The sequence below is a fragment of the Anopheles aquasalis genome, chromosome 2 (genome assembly GCF_943734665.1).
Source record: "Anopheles aquasalis chromosome 2, idAnoAquaMG_Q_19, whole genome shotgun sequence".
Classification (NCBI taxonomy): Eukaryota; Metazoa; Arthropoda; class Insecta; order Diptera; family Culicidae; genus Anopheles; species Anopheles aquasalis.
In genome coordinates this window covers 27,960,001-27,975,000 of record NC_064877.1, presented here as the reverse complement: position 1 = coordinate 27,975,000, position 15,000 = coordinate 27,960,001, and the positions used below count along the sequence as shown (strand labels likewise).

At 47.8% G+C, this 15,000-nt stretch overlaps 4 protein-coding genes across 8 annotated transcripts in view; 3 read left to right on the top strand and 1 right to left on the bottom strand.

Moving 5' to 3' along the window:
* LOC126572846 (uncharacterized) overlaps window positions 1-3,901 on the bottom strand; it is a 26,636-nt gene extending 22,735 nt beyond the window's left edge. Inside the window, exons 1-2 of the mRNA XM_050232525.1 lie at window positions 3,738-3,901; window positions 3,125-3,595 (exon numbers count right to left, since the gene is read on the bottom strand). Coding sequence (XP_050088482.1) covers window positions 3,125-3,434 — 310 coding nt within the window. The 5' untranslated portion in view covers window positions 3,435-3,595; window positions 3,738-3,901. The remainder of the gene's footprint in view (window positions 1-3,124; window positions 3,596-3,737) is intronic.
* A 1,152-nt stretch (window positions 3,902-5,053) lies between these two features.
* Window positions 5,054-10,089, top strand: LOC126569339 (zinc transporter ZIP13 homolog). Of its 4 annotated transcripts, none has more exons than XM_050226352.1 (4): window positions 5,054-5,218; window positions 6,974-7,635; window positions 8,202-8,738; window positions 8,817-10,089. In XM_050226352.1, exons 2-4 carry the CDS (start codon window positions 7,416-7,418, stop codon window positions 9,149-9,151), a joined length of 1,092 nt encoding a protein of 363 aa, XP_050082309.1. In that variant the 5' UTR covers window positions 5,054-5,218; window positions 6,974-7,415; the 3' UTR covers window positions 9,152-10,089. The 4 variants fall into 4 exon arrangements, with proteins under 4 accessions (XP_050082309.1, XP_050082310.1, XP_050082308.1 ...); XM_050226353.1 differs by lacking the exon at window positions 5,054-5,218 and adding an exon at window positions 5,437-5,580; XM_050226351.1 differs by lacking the exon at window positions 5,054-5,218 and adding an exon at window positions 5,724-6,412.
* Window positions 10,090-11,585: 1,496 nt separating this feature from the next.
* On the top strand, window positions 11,586-14,025 carry LOC126581697 (uncharacterized). Of its 2 annotated transcripts, none has more exons than XM_050245536.1 (3): window positions 11,586-12,017; window positions 12,502-12,859; window positions 12,933-14,025. In XM_050245536.1, exons 1-3 carry the CDS (start codon window positions 11,734-11,736, stop codon window positions 13,788-13,790), a joined length of 1,500 nt encoding a protein of 499 aa, XP_050101493.1. In that variant the 5' UTR covers window positions 11,586-11,733; the 3' UTR covers window positions 13,791-14,025. The 2 variants fall into 2 exon arrangements, with proteins under 2 accessions (XP_050101493.1, XP_050101494.1); XM_050245537.1 differs by having other exon boundaries at window positions 11,783-12,033.
* Window positions 14,026-14,611: 586 nt separating this feature from the next.
* LOC126570811 (nuclear pore complex protein Nup107) overlaps window positions 14,612-15,000 on the top strand; it is a 3,000-nt gene continuing 2,611 nt past the window's right edge. The window contains exon 1 of the mRNA XM_050228835.1: window positions 14,612-15,000. This exon is cut by the window's right edge and continues 2,611 nt beyond it. Coding sequence (XP_050084792.1) covers window positions 14,869-15,000 — 132 coding nt within the window. The 5' untranslated portion in view covers window positions 14,612-14,868.

Here is a 15,000-nt window from a genome sequence, read left to right as displayed (position 1 = left end):
TTTTTAAATTTTACATTATTATAAAACATTATGCAATGATTTATGTTAAATAATAACAAATGTGTGCTGAATTTCTAAGATGTTAAACGAAAACTAGACAAATAGATCAAAAAGGTTTCGCGCCAAACCATTGGACCAACGTGTATTAAATTTTCGCGCTCAAAGACAGCCTGCAGCGTAGATAGGGCCAAGAGACCCTGCTGCACGTTAGTTACGCTACAGCGCCGCATACGGGTCCCCGTACCTCCTCGTCGGAATCCTGGTGATTCCACACAACCCTCGTAGCAAGGATAGTCCGCTAGCGCCAAACATTTCCAAATGTACCTGCAGCAACAACTCAACGGTATATGTGTATTCTGCGAAAAAAGTGCCGGCGCCATGCACTAGTAATAACCATCATGCGTTATGTACCCTTACACTCACATTCAATTAAATGATCGCGCGCCAGACGGACTGCTCTATCGTTGGGGTTTTCTAACCGATGGACGAACTCTACAAAGCGACTGCTGTGGAGTGAGCGAGAAGTGCTACTAGTTCTGCTTCTAGCCTGAACGCCTAAATGGCCCCGACAAGGGGACAAAGTGCATCCTCCCATACAGGGCACATGGAATGGAAAAGGTACAGGAAAGTCACTGGAGCGTACCGATAATGGGCCTTGAAGGAAACGCGCGCGCGCGCGCGCTCGCAACTAGCCTGCCACCGGTACATGTGACGGATCCCCCCCCGGTCTCAGCCGACAGAAAAGGGACGTATTGTATGCTTTGAACTGCCAACGACACATAATAGACCAGTGGCGCTAGGAGGCCCCGTTGAAGCCGACGAACGAGAGAAGGAAACCGGGTCCGTGCGCGCGCATTTTCTCTACCACCTATTGCTAGGCCACGGAGCCTAGGCCGGTGTGCGCCAAAAAACCGGAAGGAAAATCAGAAAAAAGGGTTTTGCAATCGCACTGAACTTACTCACACAATCAGGTTTAAGCACACGTACACATTGCAGTGCAATGATTGCCTGCTATGTAACAGGGAAGAACCGGCACGGCCGTAAGACGATAGCGAAAGGACCTTTTAAGAAAATTTAAAGGGACTAAATCCTAGCCCGTTCCCTTTCTCCATGGATTCGCAAACCGGTAATAATCCTTGCAGCAGCCGCGGTACCTCGGCTCGGCTGCCAGATTTCTCCTTGGTGGCCAGCGTGCGATGGATGGATAGATCCTGCTCACTCGCACGCCGGCCCGCTAGATACGGAATACGGAAGAGAGTTCCGCGGGCTACAAAAAAAAGGCCTCCAAGGAAAATGAAATGGAAAAATCAAGATCCACTCATTCCGTCTTTCTTTTTTCTTCCTTGGTGCGCCCAGGCAATGTAAATGCTTGGCTGTCTGCTCGAAGGGTATTTAAACCTTTTCCATTTTTTTTCGTTCGTTATCTCCAGCACAGCTTTCGGCCTTTTGCCTTTTTGTTTGGCGGATCCTTTTTCCATTCCGATGGTACAGCACCGACGTCTTGCCGCTGGCCGAGATGTGTTTGGCGCCCAAAAGATCCGGATCTTGTGGCCCGGTAATTTGCATTTCTGACATCGTGACAAGCCTCAGCCAGGCAGGATCTGATTCCAAGGCTGTATTACGTACTAGGAGCGTACATCAGTATGCAGATGCACAAGCATTTGTGCGACGATGCATTCCCTTTAATTTGCATTTGATGATCGATTTTTTGTAGTGCTTTGTGGTCTTTAGCAGTGGAAAAGAAACATCTAAAGAATCGTGCTGCACAACAACTGCATTTGATTCTGCAAACTTACGTAATTGAACAGAATAGTGAATTTAACAACTTATTTTAATCCTCTGTATAGCGCTTTAGAGTTGGGTAACACATTTACATCAGTTCCAAATACTCAAACGCGTCATCAGTTCTGCGACGAAGACAATTTCCACGGTGACGACAAACCAAACAGAAAAGGGTTTCCATCAGCCCACCAGCTGCCAGTCGACGATAATACCGTGCGCGTGGTGCTTTGCTTAGGCGGGGGGAGAACTACCGTGAAAATCGTCAACCGTTAGCAGGGGTGGTCTATTTATAACGTGGCAAGCAATGGCCTTATGTCCCACGCGGAGGTCCTGGGCACCGTACAGAGACATGAGCACTTTAGCCGAGGTGACTGAAATCTAATAACAATCACTCGAAGTGGCTAAACACTGTTGGAGGGTTGCGTGGAATATGGATTAAATGAAACGTAACGGAAAATGTGCAGGAAGGAAACTTATGCTATACTTTTCTTTTACAGAGCATCAGACATTTTACAGCTGTGTGATGCATAATTTTACTGGACAACACTGTGCAATTTGCCTAACTAGTTTTAGTAGCATGCAATGGCCTACAGCATCTATGTTGTTCTTCCTCTTTTGCGCATGTATATCTGCGTTATGGATAATTGAAAACAATCACAAATTTTCATCTTTTCCTCGAGTTGTTCAATTGTGTACGAGTTATCTCATCTTGAGAGACGAAAAATGTAAAAATTTGAAAGGGATTTGTTAGCCAAGTCGCTATTAGCTAGGATACAAACCCATACGAAAGTACGCAGCCATAACTATTACGGAAAAATTTAAGAAGATTAGTGACTGAACAAGTGATAGGAAAACAGGAAAACAGAGAACAAGTGATAAGAAAACAGTTCAAATAATTATCAATAAATTGGTTTCACCATTTTCGAGGTAAAGCGGTCAACCATTCAAAATTAATCCCAAAGGATTATTGAATGGCAGGGATAACGAGCAACAGAATAGAAGAAGGAATTTTTAATACAAATTATCGTAAGAACTTATCTATTAAAGGTATAGATCAATGAAAAACTTATTGACCTACGAGCATCTAGTTTAAATTTTAATATTTTCCTGCTAGGGCACACCGAACAGAACACAAGTAAAACAGTAGCTATCCCGAGCTTTGTTTCAGAACCCCCAACCTAAGGTCAATTCATCAGAAGCAAACAGAAAAAGCAAAAAACAATCTCACTAGTCCATTCTCTCAAGCAGTAGAAAGAACAAAAGATAAACTATAGATAACCAGGCACCATCTACCTGTGCTGTAGCTTATAACCGTTAGAAATTGGACTACTTTAGCGCTTACCGATGGGTCTGAATAATCTGCTGCTGTTTTGTCGTTTCCCTTTGGGCGTTTCGATGCCAGAATCTTGCAGAGCCGCAGAAATTTCCGAAACCGGAGAAAGGCCAAATATTTTCGTCGAACATTTTCGCAGCCGAAAGAGATGTTTGTTGGTGTCCGGTGTCGCGCTAGTATCTGCCGCGCTTCCGGAGCCCGTGGCCGGGGCAGAATCCGTTTCCGGAAATGTTAAATTAAAGGATTGCTCCTCGTCCTCCATGCTATCGATCAGCGGGTGCGACATCTCTTTGTCCGCTTCATTCAGTCCGGGATCCATATCGAGAAAAAACGCGTGGAACAGCACTGAGCACTACCGTTGATCACCGGACGACCGAGTAAAGCGGGATGAGTCACTGAAGAGTCGTCGCACAGAATGTGGGCCTGTCTTCGTTTGCGTTGTGGGCCCCCACAAAATGGAGCCAGCAGAACACTGGATAGCTAAAAAAAACGCAAAAACAAATCTTGAAATGTTCACAAAACCGGTAAGAAAAACAACTATCCACAAAGCACTAGCGGCACTCGGATGCAGAAAGCAATCTACTAATTGCCGGCGGATGCTGCAACGTCGAACGGAGATTACCTAACAGCCTTCTGCGATTTTCAAGGTGCAGTTTGCATCCGCCGATCGACACGAGCCAAAAAGCAACGCTGCTTTTTGGACGAAGCAAGCGCGACGATTACTATTTCACGAGACACAGCATGAGGCAAAATGATCAAAGTAGTAAGTTCCAAAGCATGGAAAACGCTCCGCGAAAACACGTCTGCTCGCCGCTTACACCGAAAAAGGGAGCATTTTTGGCGCACTGATTTGCTCCACGGATTTCGGCGGGATCCTTTTCAACACTTCGGGGGAAACGTGGGTAAAAAAAATCGCAGATGTGTTTGTGGGGCAGGCGCGAAATCAGCTGTCAGGAACGTCACCCAAAAACAAAAACCCAAAAACAGCCGGCAATTAAAGGGCTGCGCAGAAGGTTCGCCGAGCAGTTCTGGCGATCTCCGGATGAAATTAGCTGCAGAATCTGTATTAAGTTGGGAATAAATTCTACAAAGCCTCGTCGAGTCGGCGAATAGTTCGCAACGATCAGTCGGTAAGTAGTCCGCAAAACCGATAAAGTGCACAGTGTTATACCACTTCTTTGTTTGCAGATTAACGCTAACTAAAAAGAACCAAGTGAGTAGTTGTTATCCGGTTATCAGCGGAAAAGTGGCGCCCTAACCGACGAGGGATCTTTACCCAGAGAAGAAACAAATAGAACCACCGGCGATCGAGGAACACCGTTCTTTAATTTGGTCACGATCGTCCGGATCCCGTTTGGTTCCACTGTAACCCCTTATCATTTAAATGGCCTGAGCTAGTTTGACGAACAGCTGTTTTCCATTTCCTGACCTGACCTGGGTGAATGATCCCGGATCTTTCTTTCACCGTTCCGGAGGCATTCGAGAGCTCAAGAACCAATCCTGCATAATCATACTGTAGACAGCGTATCTTCTCGCCAATTTGTAACTGATTTTATCATCTGTATCTTCTTATCAGACCCCGAATTGGTTCTTTTAATTTTCTCGAATGTGCTGTTTGCTCGTAAGCGGCATCTGGAAGTTTGGGGCCATCCGGGCGAGGATGCCGACGAGGCATAGACAGGATATAGATAGCTGGTATTAATTAAGTACAACAAAACAATTCTGATAAACGAACAGCCGCACCATCGAGTCGATTTCTAACAAAGTTCATGGGAAAACTTCGGAAAACAGCGGAAAATCATCGTTAAAATGCTGCGCCCGAGTGCGTATAAACGCATTTCCAGTGTTGTAGCCCAGTTTGCGCAAAGAGTTGGCGTTGCGTGTGGCCCGGCCCTATCGCAGAAAAGTCAAAACAAAAACGAATGGAAGCGAGAAAGAAAAACAAACACTCGAAGAGCGAAAGAGAGAGAAAAGAATCGCAGTTGCAGCCTCAGTTAAATTTCCCCCCGAAATCGACGATTTTCCGCGAAAAAATAGTGGATCAAGTGCACAATGACCTGCGGATCACCGCGGTGTTTCGTGTAGAAAATTGCCCATCCTCCGGTGAGTGAAAACCCCGGTTTGCCTGAGCACGCCAAGCCGATTTCAGGAAAATTGCGTTTTTGCACGGATTGTTTTGGTTTCCGCGATCGATCTTTTATCGTAAAACAGGTTACAACATTAATTCACGTGAATTTACGTACTGCTAGTAAACATTGAACTTATCAGGCAATCCGGCAGAGCTCGGAAGGAAGGGCAGAGTAGGGAAGCAGAGGAAAAATCGTCATCCGGTTCAAAGTGTTGTCCACGGAATAAAAGCACCCCGCGAATCGAAGCCCGCGAACAGTCTGCCAGGAGGTTCAAGGATAGCTTGTGTTTGCCTTTAGTTGTAAGAACCGGTTTGCGTAGTTCTACTGACCAACTGTGTAAGTTACAGCCGGTGACCACTCAGAACGTGAAACCGTGTCCTTGTAAGGGCTGATGCACCCTTATCATTGGGGCTTGCCACTTTCGTTTTGTGAAACTGCAACCAAGTGATTCACCAACTAATCTTTGACTATGGACAGCTTCATCCCGGAAACATCTACCAGTGCTTATCAGTTAAAACTACCATCTTCATACGCCCACGAGGATAAGCTCGGACAGCTCAGAGCATAAACCATCGACATGGTTCGAGCGAGTGTGGTTCTCCATGTCTCTCTGAATCAGTGCTAAAAACAGAAGTGCTTCATCATGGCCATTCTAGGTGCCTTTGGAAACGTATCATCCACCGCACATTTCTGAGTTCGATCGTCATGTTCCGTATCAGTCACATGGTTGTTCCCCCCCACCAACCACCGCCGACGCTGGTGTGGGTTGTGGTAGCGTTGCAAAACCATGAACCACTTGGCCACCGAACAAAGAAAACCATGGTTTCATGGCACAAACACTACGATTGGCCGTAAAAACCATGTTTGCGGTGCCGGTGGCAGCGGCGTAATCTCTCGAAAACCATTTTTCTGCCTGCTGGTGTGAGTGCATCTCATGCGCCTACTTTTATCGCGGTTCTCAACCACGAATCATGGTTGGCGGCTGCTAATGCGTAGTTACCACGCGATCGATGAGTGGTTGGTTGGCTACGGGTGGTTACAGAGTCGAACGACGTCTTTCACATTAGTCGGTCACACATCGCAATCCGGTTAGGTTTCCTGCTTATTTGTGCGATCCGTTGAAGGGCTAACCGGGGACATACCAAGAGCATCCTTCAAGTGCTTACAGGTTGGTGAAAGAAGCGAGATCCTTATTAAGATCAAGCGTGTCGTGACGGAACTGAATATATCCGCCTCGGAGATGATCTTGTCACTCTTGGGCTGAGGAGCTAAAGTGCTTAACAAAGGAAAGAAGGAACGGTCATCGCCCGGCGTAGCCGATAGTGATATCGTAGAAGGGGCCCTCTTTTATCGACGCCATCGACGGAAGGTGGTGCTCCAATAGTGTTGCCTGGGAGAACTTGCCGGCGTCTTATCACTCTCGTGCTCGCTCGTCCATACCTCGGTCCATCGGTGCGTACGCTATATTCTCCGGCGCGCTCTGCCCGATAAGAGTCCCACCAGAAACAGCTGTTTGAGTCATTACCGAACAACGAGCGCAACCAAGCAGACGCACCGATACACCGAAGACAGCTCGAAGTTCTCTCCTTCGTTCTCGCGCGGTTCGTGGCGATGGTTTGAGTACAGAAAGACACAGAACACATTTAGCTAAGACGTTGAAGAATGTATTCATCGGTAGCTCTGCAATCAGTATTTGATCTCTTTTCCTGTTCTTATCTTCTTTTTGCAGTTGCACTGTAGGACTACACGCAGAGTGCCGGCTTTTGAGTGGTTTGCGTTGCGAGAAAACAGCGGGAAAGGTGAAGCAATCAGGCGAAGAATTCCGCACAAAAAACATGCTCCACAACAACACCTAGAGCAAGCAAGCAAGCAGAGACGATCAAAAAGAAGCCCTCCTCAGGTGGACGTCCGTTGAATTAGTCTGTTCTAAATCATCGTTTCGCGCAGCTTTTGTTGTGCGCCGCATGCCATTGTGGTGTGGTTAAGCGAGTAGTGTGCCGGTGTTCGAGGAAGACGGTACCGGGAAACACGCATACCCGGGTTGTGATTGCGTGTACGCTTTGGCAGACACAACAGTCGCGTTCGCGAAACAGTCAGCGACAACGTGCCCCGGTCGAGATTGGGAGAGCATTCCGCACGCAGAAGAGACAACAGCACACCCGGACTCCACGATGATGAACCTTACCAGCGCCTTTCTGGACGAAACGTTCGTGTATCTGTGCAAAGAGATGGGACACTATGTACCGGAGTTTATCGGTTCGATTGGCTACGTACCGTGGATGTTTTCGTTGCTCGGTTCCGCGCTGATCGGGCTGAGCGGTATCCTGCCAATGTTCATTATTCCAGATCCATCTAAATCACCGAAAGGAGAAGCAACGGAGCTGAGCGATCGTGAGTGTTACTTTCCTTTGTCCTAAAAATCGATTGCGTCATGAAACCGCTCGATACTAGTTTGTAAACGCTAGACGGGATAGTGCGATCGTACGCGATCAACAAAATACGTCACAACCGACGACCTTGAATTCGGTGCCGTTCCTTTTCCTTTTCCTTTTGTTTACCTGTTCGTGGTTTCAAGGTCGTCCAAAATTATTTGCTTCCAAAGAACCTCACGAATGTGCTCGTGTATCCATAATATCCCAGGAATGGTAGCTTCTGTTGCGCGACAAGCCGGTCAAAAAAGGCTGAGAGAGCTCTTTCCATGATTGTCACTATCATCGCGAATGCGTAGATTAATTGGCCGGTCTCCATTTATCGGAGGCAAACGGTGCGAGCGCGGTGGTGCATCCCAGCTCCGGGATGGCTCTATCTGCGCTGAAACATCGACACATGGAAGCGAACGTGCCATCGGTCACCCGCTATCAGCGATCGCTATCGCCTGCCGTGCGTTGTACACGCTCGCATCTAACATCTCATTTGTTTCTTGTCTTTGTTCTCCGTGCCCTTCCTTCAATCCGTAGCCGCTGAATCGAAGACACTGAAGCTGCTGCTAAGCTTTGCCGTCGGTGGACTGTTGGGCGACGTCTTCCTCCATCTGCTACCGGAAACGTGGGAAAATGAGCTGGCGGCCGGTAATGGCGGTGCGCATCCATCGCTTCGGAGCGGCCTCTGGGTGCTCGGCGGTTTGCTGCTTTTCACGATGGTCGAGAAAATCTTTTCCGGTTACGCGAACGTAGACGAAGCTAATCCGCAGCCAAAATGTGTCGAAATCGCCACATGCCTTTTGCGCCGTTCGGGCGGAAAACTACCGGATAACTTTGTCGGTACCTGCGGCCAGAGTGGCTCCTGCGACATCGAGGATGTGCCCAATGGGTGCTTCCTGGCGGGCAATGGTAACGCGGCAGATGCGGCCAAGGATGAGGCAGGCCATAAGAAGGTGGCCGGTTACTTGAACTTGCTGGCCAATTCGATCGATAACTTCACGCACGGACTGGCGGTTGCCGGTTCCTTCCTCGTTTCTCTGCAGCACGGCATCCTGGCTACGATCGCCATATTGTGTAAGTGTCTCGTGTGCCCCCAAACACTACGCCTTTGTCCACTAACGTCCGTCTATCATTTCGGTTTTGTCATTTCAGTGCACGAAATTCCTCATGAAGTCGGTGATTTCGCGATCCTGTTGCGATCCGGCTTCAGCCGCTGGGATGCAGCCAAAGCACAGCTACTGACGGCGGGCGCTGGTCTGCTGGGAGCCCTGGTGGCGATCGGTGGCAGCGGGGCAACGACTGCTCTTGAAGCGAAAACCTCCTGGATAGCACCGTTCACTGCCGGTGGATTCTTGCATATTGCACTCGTGACCGTGCTGCCCGATCTACTCGACGAATCCGATCCATGGGAATCGGTGAAACAGTTTTCTGCCCTCCTTCTCGGCATTGGCCTGATGGCGTTTATGACGGTGTATTTGGAGCACTAAATTAGTGAGAGAGAAAAAATGGTATTGGTTCCATTGTGGAAGAGTGGAGAAAGAGGGAGAAAAGGATCCCGCTATCGATCGGTATGATCGTTCGATACTCTGCGCAATCTGTTGTAAAAAAAAACTGAATCACAAAAGTATGTAAAATTGATAGTATGCCATTGGTTGAAGAAGTGATTAATGCGAGTGCCGTTGACCGTATTTCTGGTGTGAATGTTGCAATTGGATGTTTTTGTATGCGTGCGAAGCAATGGCAGGGACTCAATGATTAGGTTTTAGATTGAAATTATTAACCTGTAAGGCAAGATCAACATAAAACCGACACACCAGTGATTGGCTAGTGTCGTTTTGTAAAGCAAACGGTCCAGCGGCACAAAATCGTCAGTAATGTAATGATAGTACCACCGGAAAACGAAGGTCCTTATATCACCGTCTCCCCCCTGGACAACCATAATCATCGAGCAGGAATTCGTTAGAAACTAGACGATTAAAATACTGACGAAATGACGCCCCATGGTTCGTGTGGAGCACGTTAGACGTGGAGGACTGGCTAACCTCCAAAAAGCATAGTTTTTAGTAGATAAGGAAACCCAGGCCATAGGATGAAATCACATTTACCTCCCTCGCGAGGACACTATTATAGCAGGATAAGATTTTGCTGCATTACATTGAATGAAAGGCTAGTCCGTAGATATCTGCGAACCTTCGCTCGCGTGTTCTCTTCCAGCACCCTTTGGCGCACAGATCGGTCACTGGGTGAATTGATCACGTCGCTCATTTACGTATCGTTTGAAGAGTGACTGGGATGTGATAAACTATTTGTTATAACCGATGTTGTTTCATACAAAAACTACACATTTCACCTTGCCCGAGAGGTGGTTCGCGTTTGAGAAAGTATAATAAATATGTAGCCTTCGTGGAGCTGCTGTACAGACAAAGTTGTTGTCACCGGCAAGGGGTGTTACTAAACGAAAGAAACTCTCGGTGCGTACCACAATTTTGTTTACCGTTTAAGTGTGTATAGAAAGGGCAAAAGGAAATAACCAGTGTAATAGCATAAAAACTAAAAATGACTTTCATCCACTAGTGGGCTCGAACTAACAACCATTATTTTAGCAGCAGAACGCGCTAGCATGGAACTAGATGCTTGGGAAGCGATATCGAGCATATATTATGAAACATATCCGTTCAAACCCTATGGCAAATGAGAATCCCACTGTCTTCCGGTGAGGCCCAACAAATTGTGAATCCCGTTACACTGCTTCCTATTACGAACCGGAGACGTTCACGCGGAACTACTAGCTTCACCGATTGACGGTACTTTGCGTACGTGCTATACCTCTCCACGTGGTGCAGATCAACCGTCTCATAACGGTCCGGCCATTCGTGCACGCTTCGGCCTCTTCTCGCGGGAAACGTAGAACGGTATCTCTAGCCTCGGTTCAGGAGATTGCACTGGACTTAAAAACCGATCGCACTGATGAGAGGAAAGCATGCCAACAACGTGCGTATGATCGAACACATCCAATCTGTTTGAACCGAACAATTTATGTTGAGCAGACTTGATTGCAGTTGCTTCATTGTTTTTCTGTTGGAAAAATGAACAAACAAAAACGCACAGGGTCCTTGATTGATCTTAATGTACACTCTCCTATCTCTCGGTTTCGTCCGCCCGCTCTCTATCTCTTTCGTTCATCCATTAAAGAAGCAACCAATTTGTTGTTCAATAATTGATCTGCGATATTCCGCCCATGCTTGCCTTCACAGCAACACGTAAGCTATTTAATATTGGGTGTGAGGAAACACTAGAAATGGTCAATTGCACCATAAGGTCATCATCACTCTCATCATTACTGTTTGCATGCGTTTGTACCAAGTCACTCCGAGCATGAGTTGCAGTACAGCGACATTCCTTTGAATTCCTAGCATATTCATCACGGGCCATTCCAGACTAGCTCGGCATAAGTTAGAGTTTTGTTGCGGCAAGAGGGAAAAACAACATTAAACAAAGAAGATCTTCTACGTATCTCGACCGTATAAATCACGCGACGACACAGAGGTTGACTGCACACGGACGATCATTTAATGCACACGCGGTATGCGTGGAAACCTGATCACCATCCGTCGGGAATACTTAAGACAACTGCAGTGGGAATCGGAGAACCGGGAACCATAATGCTGCATTAGGGGGAGAAGGGCGCATATGCGGTAAGATATCAACAAACAGGGTGTAGCGGGTGTAGCGCAGTCGCGAGATCGCGAGAGCAACAATTATGATCGCGAAAGAGTTGGAAAGACAGAAACAGAGAGGCATAGAGAGAGAGAGAGCGCGCGCACTAGATAGAGAGAAGATCTCTGGCGAAGGAATCTCGTTGCCAGAGTCTGGTCTCTATCAATCACCAACAATGGCGGAGGGTCCATAGCCAACCAGACCGCCAGCAACATCACTAGGTGGCACGTTATCCTCCATCGCGACGACGACGCAGTCCGCGTTCAGTTGAAGATCGTGCGAGTGGCCGATCGGTGCGTGTTCGTGCTCCGTGGTACACCCCTTTGAGGCCCAGGAAAAAATCTAGTGAAAGATGAAGTTGTTACCGGTAGTGCACCGGATTCTTGTGCTCGTTGTGTGCGGTATCGGTGTGATCGCTGGCCAAGAGATGACCATTACCGAAGAGCTGGAAACCTGCAGTTTGCTCGATCAGGGAAAGCTTGATGTGCTGTTCGATGGTGCCGGGGATGAGTTTCAGGGGAAGGTGACGGTACTGTATAATGTGGCACCACCGAAACCGGAGCAAACGCAGCGCATCTTCGCCAATCGTGATCCAATTCACTACCACAAAATCGATTACCGCGAGCAGATCGATCTGTAAGTCAAAAGGGGGGTTAGTGAATGGTCGTTTGTCGTCGCGAAGAAATTAAACCGACATCCATTCCCCTGTTGAGCCATTCCCGACAATCAAACGCCCATAGATTGCATTGCACCACCGTCCCCGTATCACCCAGCCACAAACCATGTACAACGCAACGCGATGTTCTAGTTTTGCACTAGCTGCCCCTGCAGAGGGTTATCGGTTATCAATATGTATAGTGGGTACGGCGCAGATAGCGTTGTTGTTTGTTGCGCAACGACACCAATAGAGACCGAGATGAAATCTTCTCATGCAGCTTCAGACCATTTGAAACAGAGTAATGTGAACATGGACATGTGAGAAAGGTTGTTGTAACAAACCATGTGCTTGATTTGAACCCTAGATCCGTGCTCTATGGAAAGTTAATCCTTGTGGGGATCAAGAGTGTGCTCAGAATCTACTGGATTTTCAAGTTTTCATCCTCTTTTCTCCTCATTCCAGATACTACAACCTCTTCCAGCGATTCCACAGCCAGCAGCTTTACCGAAATGATGTTCGGTTTCTGCTGGCCGCCTCACTGCATCGCGTACCGTATGAGCTGGAGCAGTACAATTTTACCGAGTTCTATGGCACTGTTCGCGGGCTGGCGGGTGAGCGCAACCTGACCGTCTACCCGAATCCCCTCACCGAGAACGGCACGTTTGCGCTGCTCGGACTGCGCGAATTCCAGGTGTACGTGATCGATCGGTGCTCGCGGGTGTCGTACATCATTGAGCCACCCTGGAGCTTAATTCAGTTCTCGTATGTAAAGGCGGCCGTCTTGTCTACGTTCTACGATCGCCCCTGCGGCAAATGTGAGGTAGGTCAGGAACGGTATGGGCAGCTAGTAGCTTGACCATAATCACGGGAACCTCTTTTTGTATTTTTTGCAGTTTGAAAACTACCTAAACTCGACCATTTCCGACGAAGACAGGGATTCGAATCCGGGAGCGAAGGATGCCAGTGTAACTACCGGGTGCAACGGACACGGCTCGTGCACGGAAGTGTCCGAGGAATCGACTGAAAATGCAGAGGAAGATGAAGGTGGCATGCATGACAGTGAGGAGGAGGATGAGGATAGTTACTCGAACACCAAGGACGACGGTGATCCGTTTGCCAATCTAACAGTGACTGGACCGGAGCTGGTACTACCGCTACGTGTGATACTTCCGGTGATGCACATTCACGTGGAAACGGGATCGGAAGAAAGTGAGGAAGCGAATGAGAACAAAACCGAGGAATCTACGAAATACCGGCTGTATAACTATGTGGTGTTCCGGTGGAACGACAGTAGCAACCATCGAGATCATCCTAACGATCAGGCCGAGGATGTTGAGCTGGAGGAGGTGTCACTGGTAAAGAGTGCAATTCCTGATGCGGTCTCCGAATCAAACGACACTGAATCGAATCACATCCGTGTAGGAGGCACGGAATGGCCAGTGGAGCAGTTACGTGAAATTCTCAACACAAGCACCATTCTGTACCAGCCGCAGCAGCAGCGTGTCTTCGAGCGTCTTCGTCGCTACAACCTGACCGCCCAGCAGCAGTACGACGAGGTGGCGGAAGTGTCGGTTGCAAATCGCTACGCCGCCTGGCTTCGTCGTAGGACACCAGCTAAGCCGGAGCAGCAGCGAAATAATCGGCGATCGCAGCTTAAGCGGCACTACGCCCGGCTACTACCGTGGCTTAACTGGACGTTTGGTAAAGCTCTACCGCCCGGGTCGGGAGCGAATGTTAAGGTGCGCAATTAATTGGAGCGCGTAGAAAATGATCCTTGTAGTTAGTTTTAATGTTTCGGAAATAGATTATAACGTATGCAATAAATGCTTACACTACGTAAACTACGCGTGGTCATAAGACATGACTACCACTTATAAGTGGTATCGGCCATCCTGTCGTCCTAACGGTACAGTGCCGTTAACGCTGGCGCTGCATCCCTGTCTTTGTTCTCATGTGATGCAATCCAAACTTAACTGAACCAATCCATGCAGGACATAAGAATTATGTCCACCTGGAAGCAATAAAGAGAACGCCTCAGAACATAAACCCGAAGGCCTGTAATTGTTTGTCCGCGATAATGTCAATATGCCAGGTGCGTTACCGCCCGATCACACTTTGCGTGATCGAAAGAAATCACCATAAACAGTTCAATATGAAGGTCAAAGACATTACCAAAAGCGCTCAAACTTCATCACCCCAATATTATGACCCTCAGCTGCGATACGAAACGGCCGGATACGCAGGAAATTGAGCAACAATTGCATAATCGTACACGTGCATCGGGTCAACGATCGCAGATGTGCATCAGAAGTTGTTCATCCGATGAGAAGCGGTGAAGGAGTAATGTGATCTTGTAACTGGAGGTATGAACAGTGCAAACATTTGAAGATCTTTACACTATGATCTTCTGTGTGATTAAAAAACACAATCTTGAAGAAAACGGCCGATTCAAACGGTGATGGGCTTTCGAAAATCGAAATGGTGCTATTTTTATTTCGTGCAGTGTAAGTCCGGTTAACGACTCATACGACTATAACACGGCCTAAAAAAAATCGCGAAATTAGCGCGCGGCTGTTGTTGATGTTGGCTCGATTTGTTTGATAAAATTTAGGATAAAAAGTGTACGCTAGCTCAAATTAAAGTACTGGAAACCATTTGTGGGATCGACTAGCACCCGAGCCGTGTTAAACCGATAACCGCGTCATTGAAAATAGTAACGAAAACGCGCCCCCAAATTCGTCTTGTCGGGGCTGTTTGTGTGCTTTTTAGGTTATGAGACTGTGTTTACCGCTCACCGTATAAAATCCGTCACGGCCAAGGCTGGAAGATATGGACCAGCTGGAAAGATCGCTACAGCTGCTCGATGAGTCGTCCGTAAAGTCGAAGCGGGGCCTTCTCCGCTCGAAGGACCTCTTGCGACCGCTGCAGCAGCAACAGTACGAACGGTTATCCCGCTCGGTG

Coding starts and splice junctions, on each gene's coding strand:
- LOC126581697 (XM_050245536.1), top strand. CDS start 11,734: ATGAAGTTGTTACCGGTAGTGCACCGGATTCTTGTGCTCGTTGTGTGC. Junction 12,018..12,501: donor TACCGCGAGCAGATCGATCT/GTAAGTCAAAAG, acceptor TCCTCATTCCAG/ATACTACAACCTCTTCCAGC. Junction 12,860..12,932: donor GCCCCTGCGGCAAATGTGAG/GTAGGTCAGGAA, acceptor TATTTTTTGCAG/TTTGAAAACTACCTAAACTC.
- LOC126569339 (XM_050226352.1), top strand. CDS start 7,416: ATGATGAACCTTACCAGCGCCTTTCTGGACGAAACGTTCGTGTATCTG. Junction 7,636..8,201: donor AGCAACGGAGCTGAGCGATC/GTGAGTGTTACT, acceptor TTCAATCCGTAG/CCGCTGAATCGAAGACACTG. Junction 8,739..8,816: donor GGCTACGATCGCCATATTGT/GTAAGTGTCTCG, acceptor TTGTCATTTCAG/TGCACGAAATTCCTCATGAA.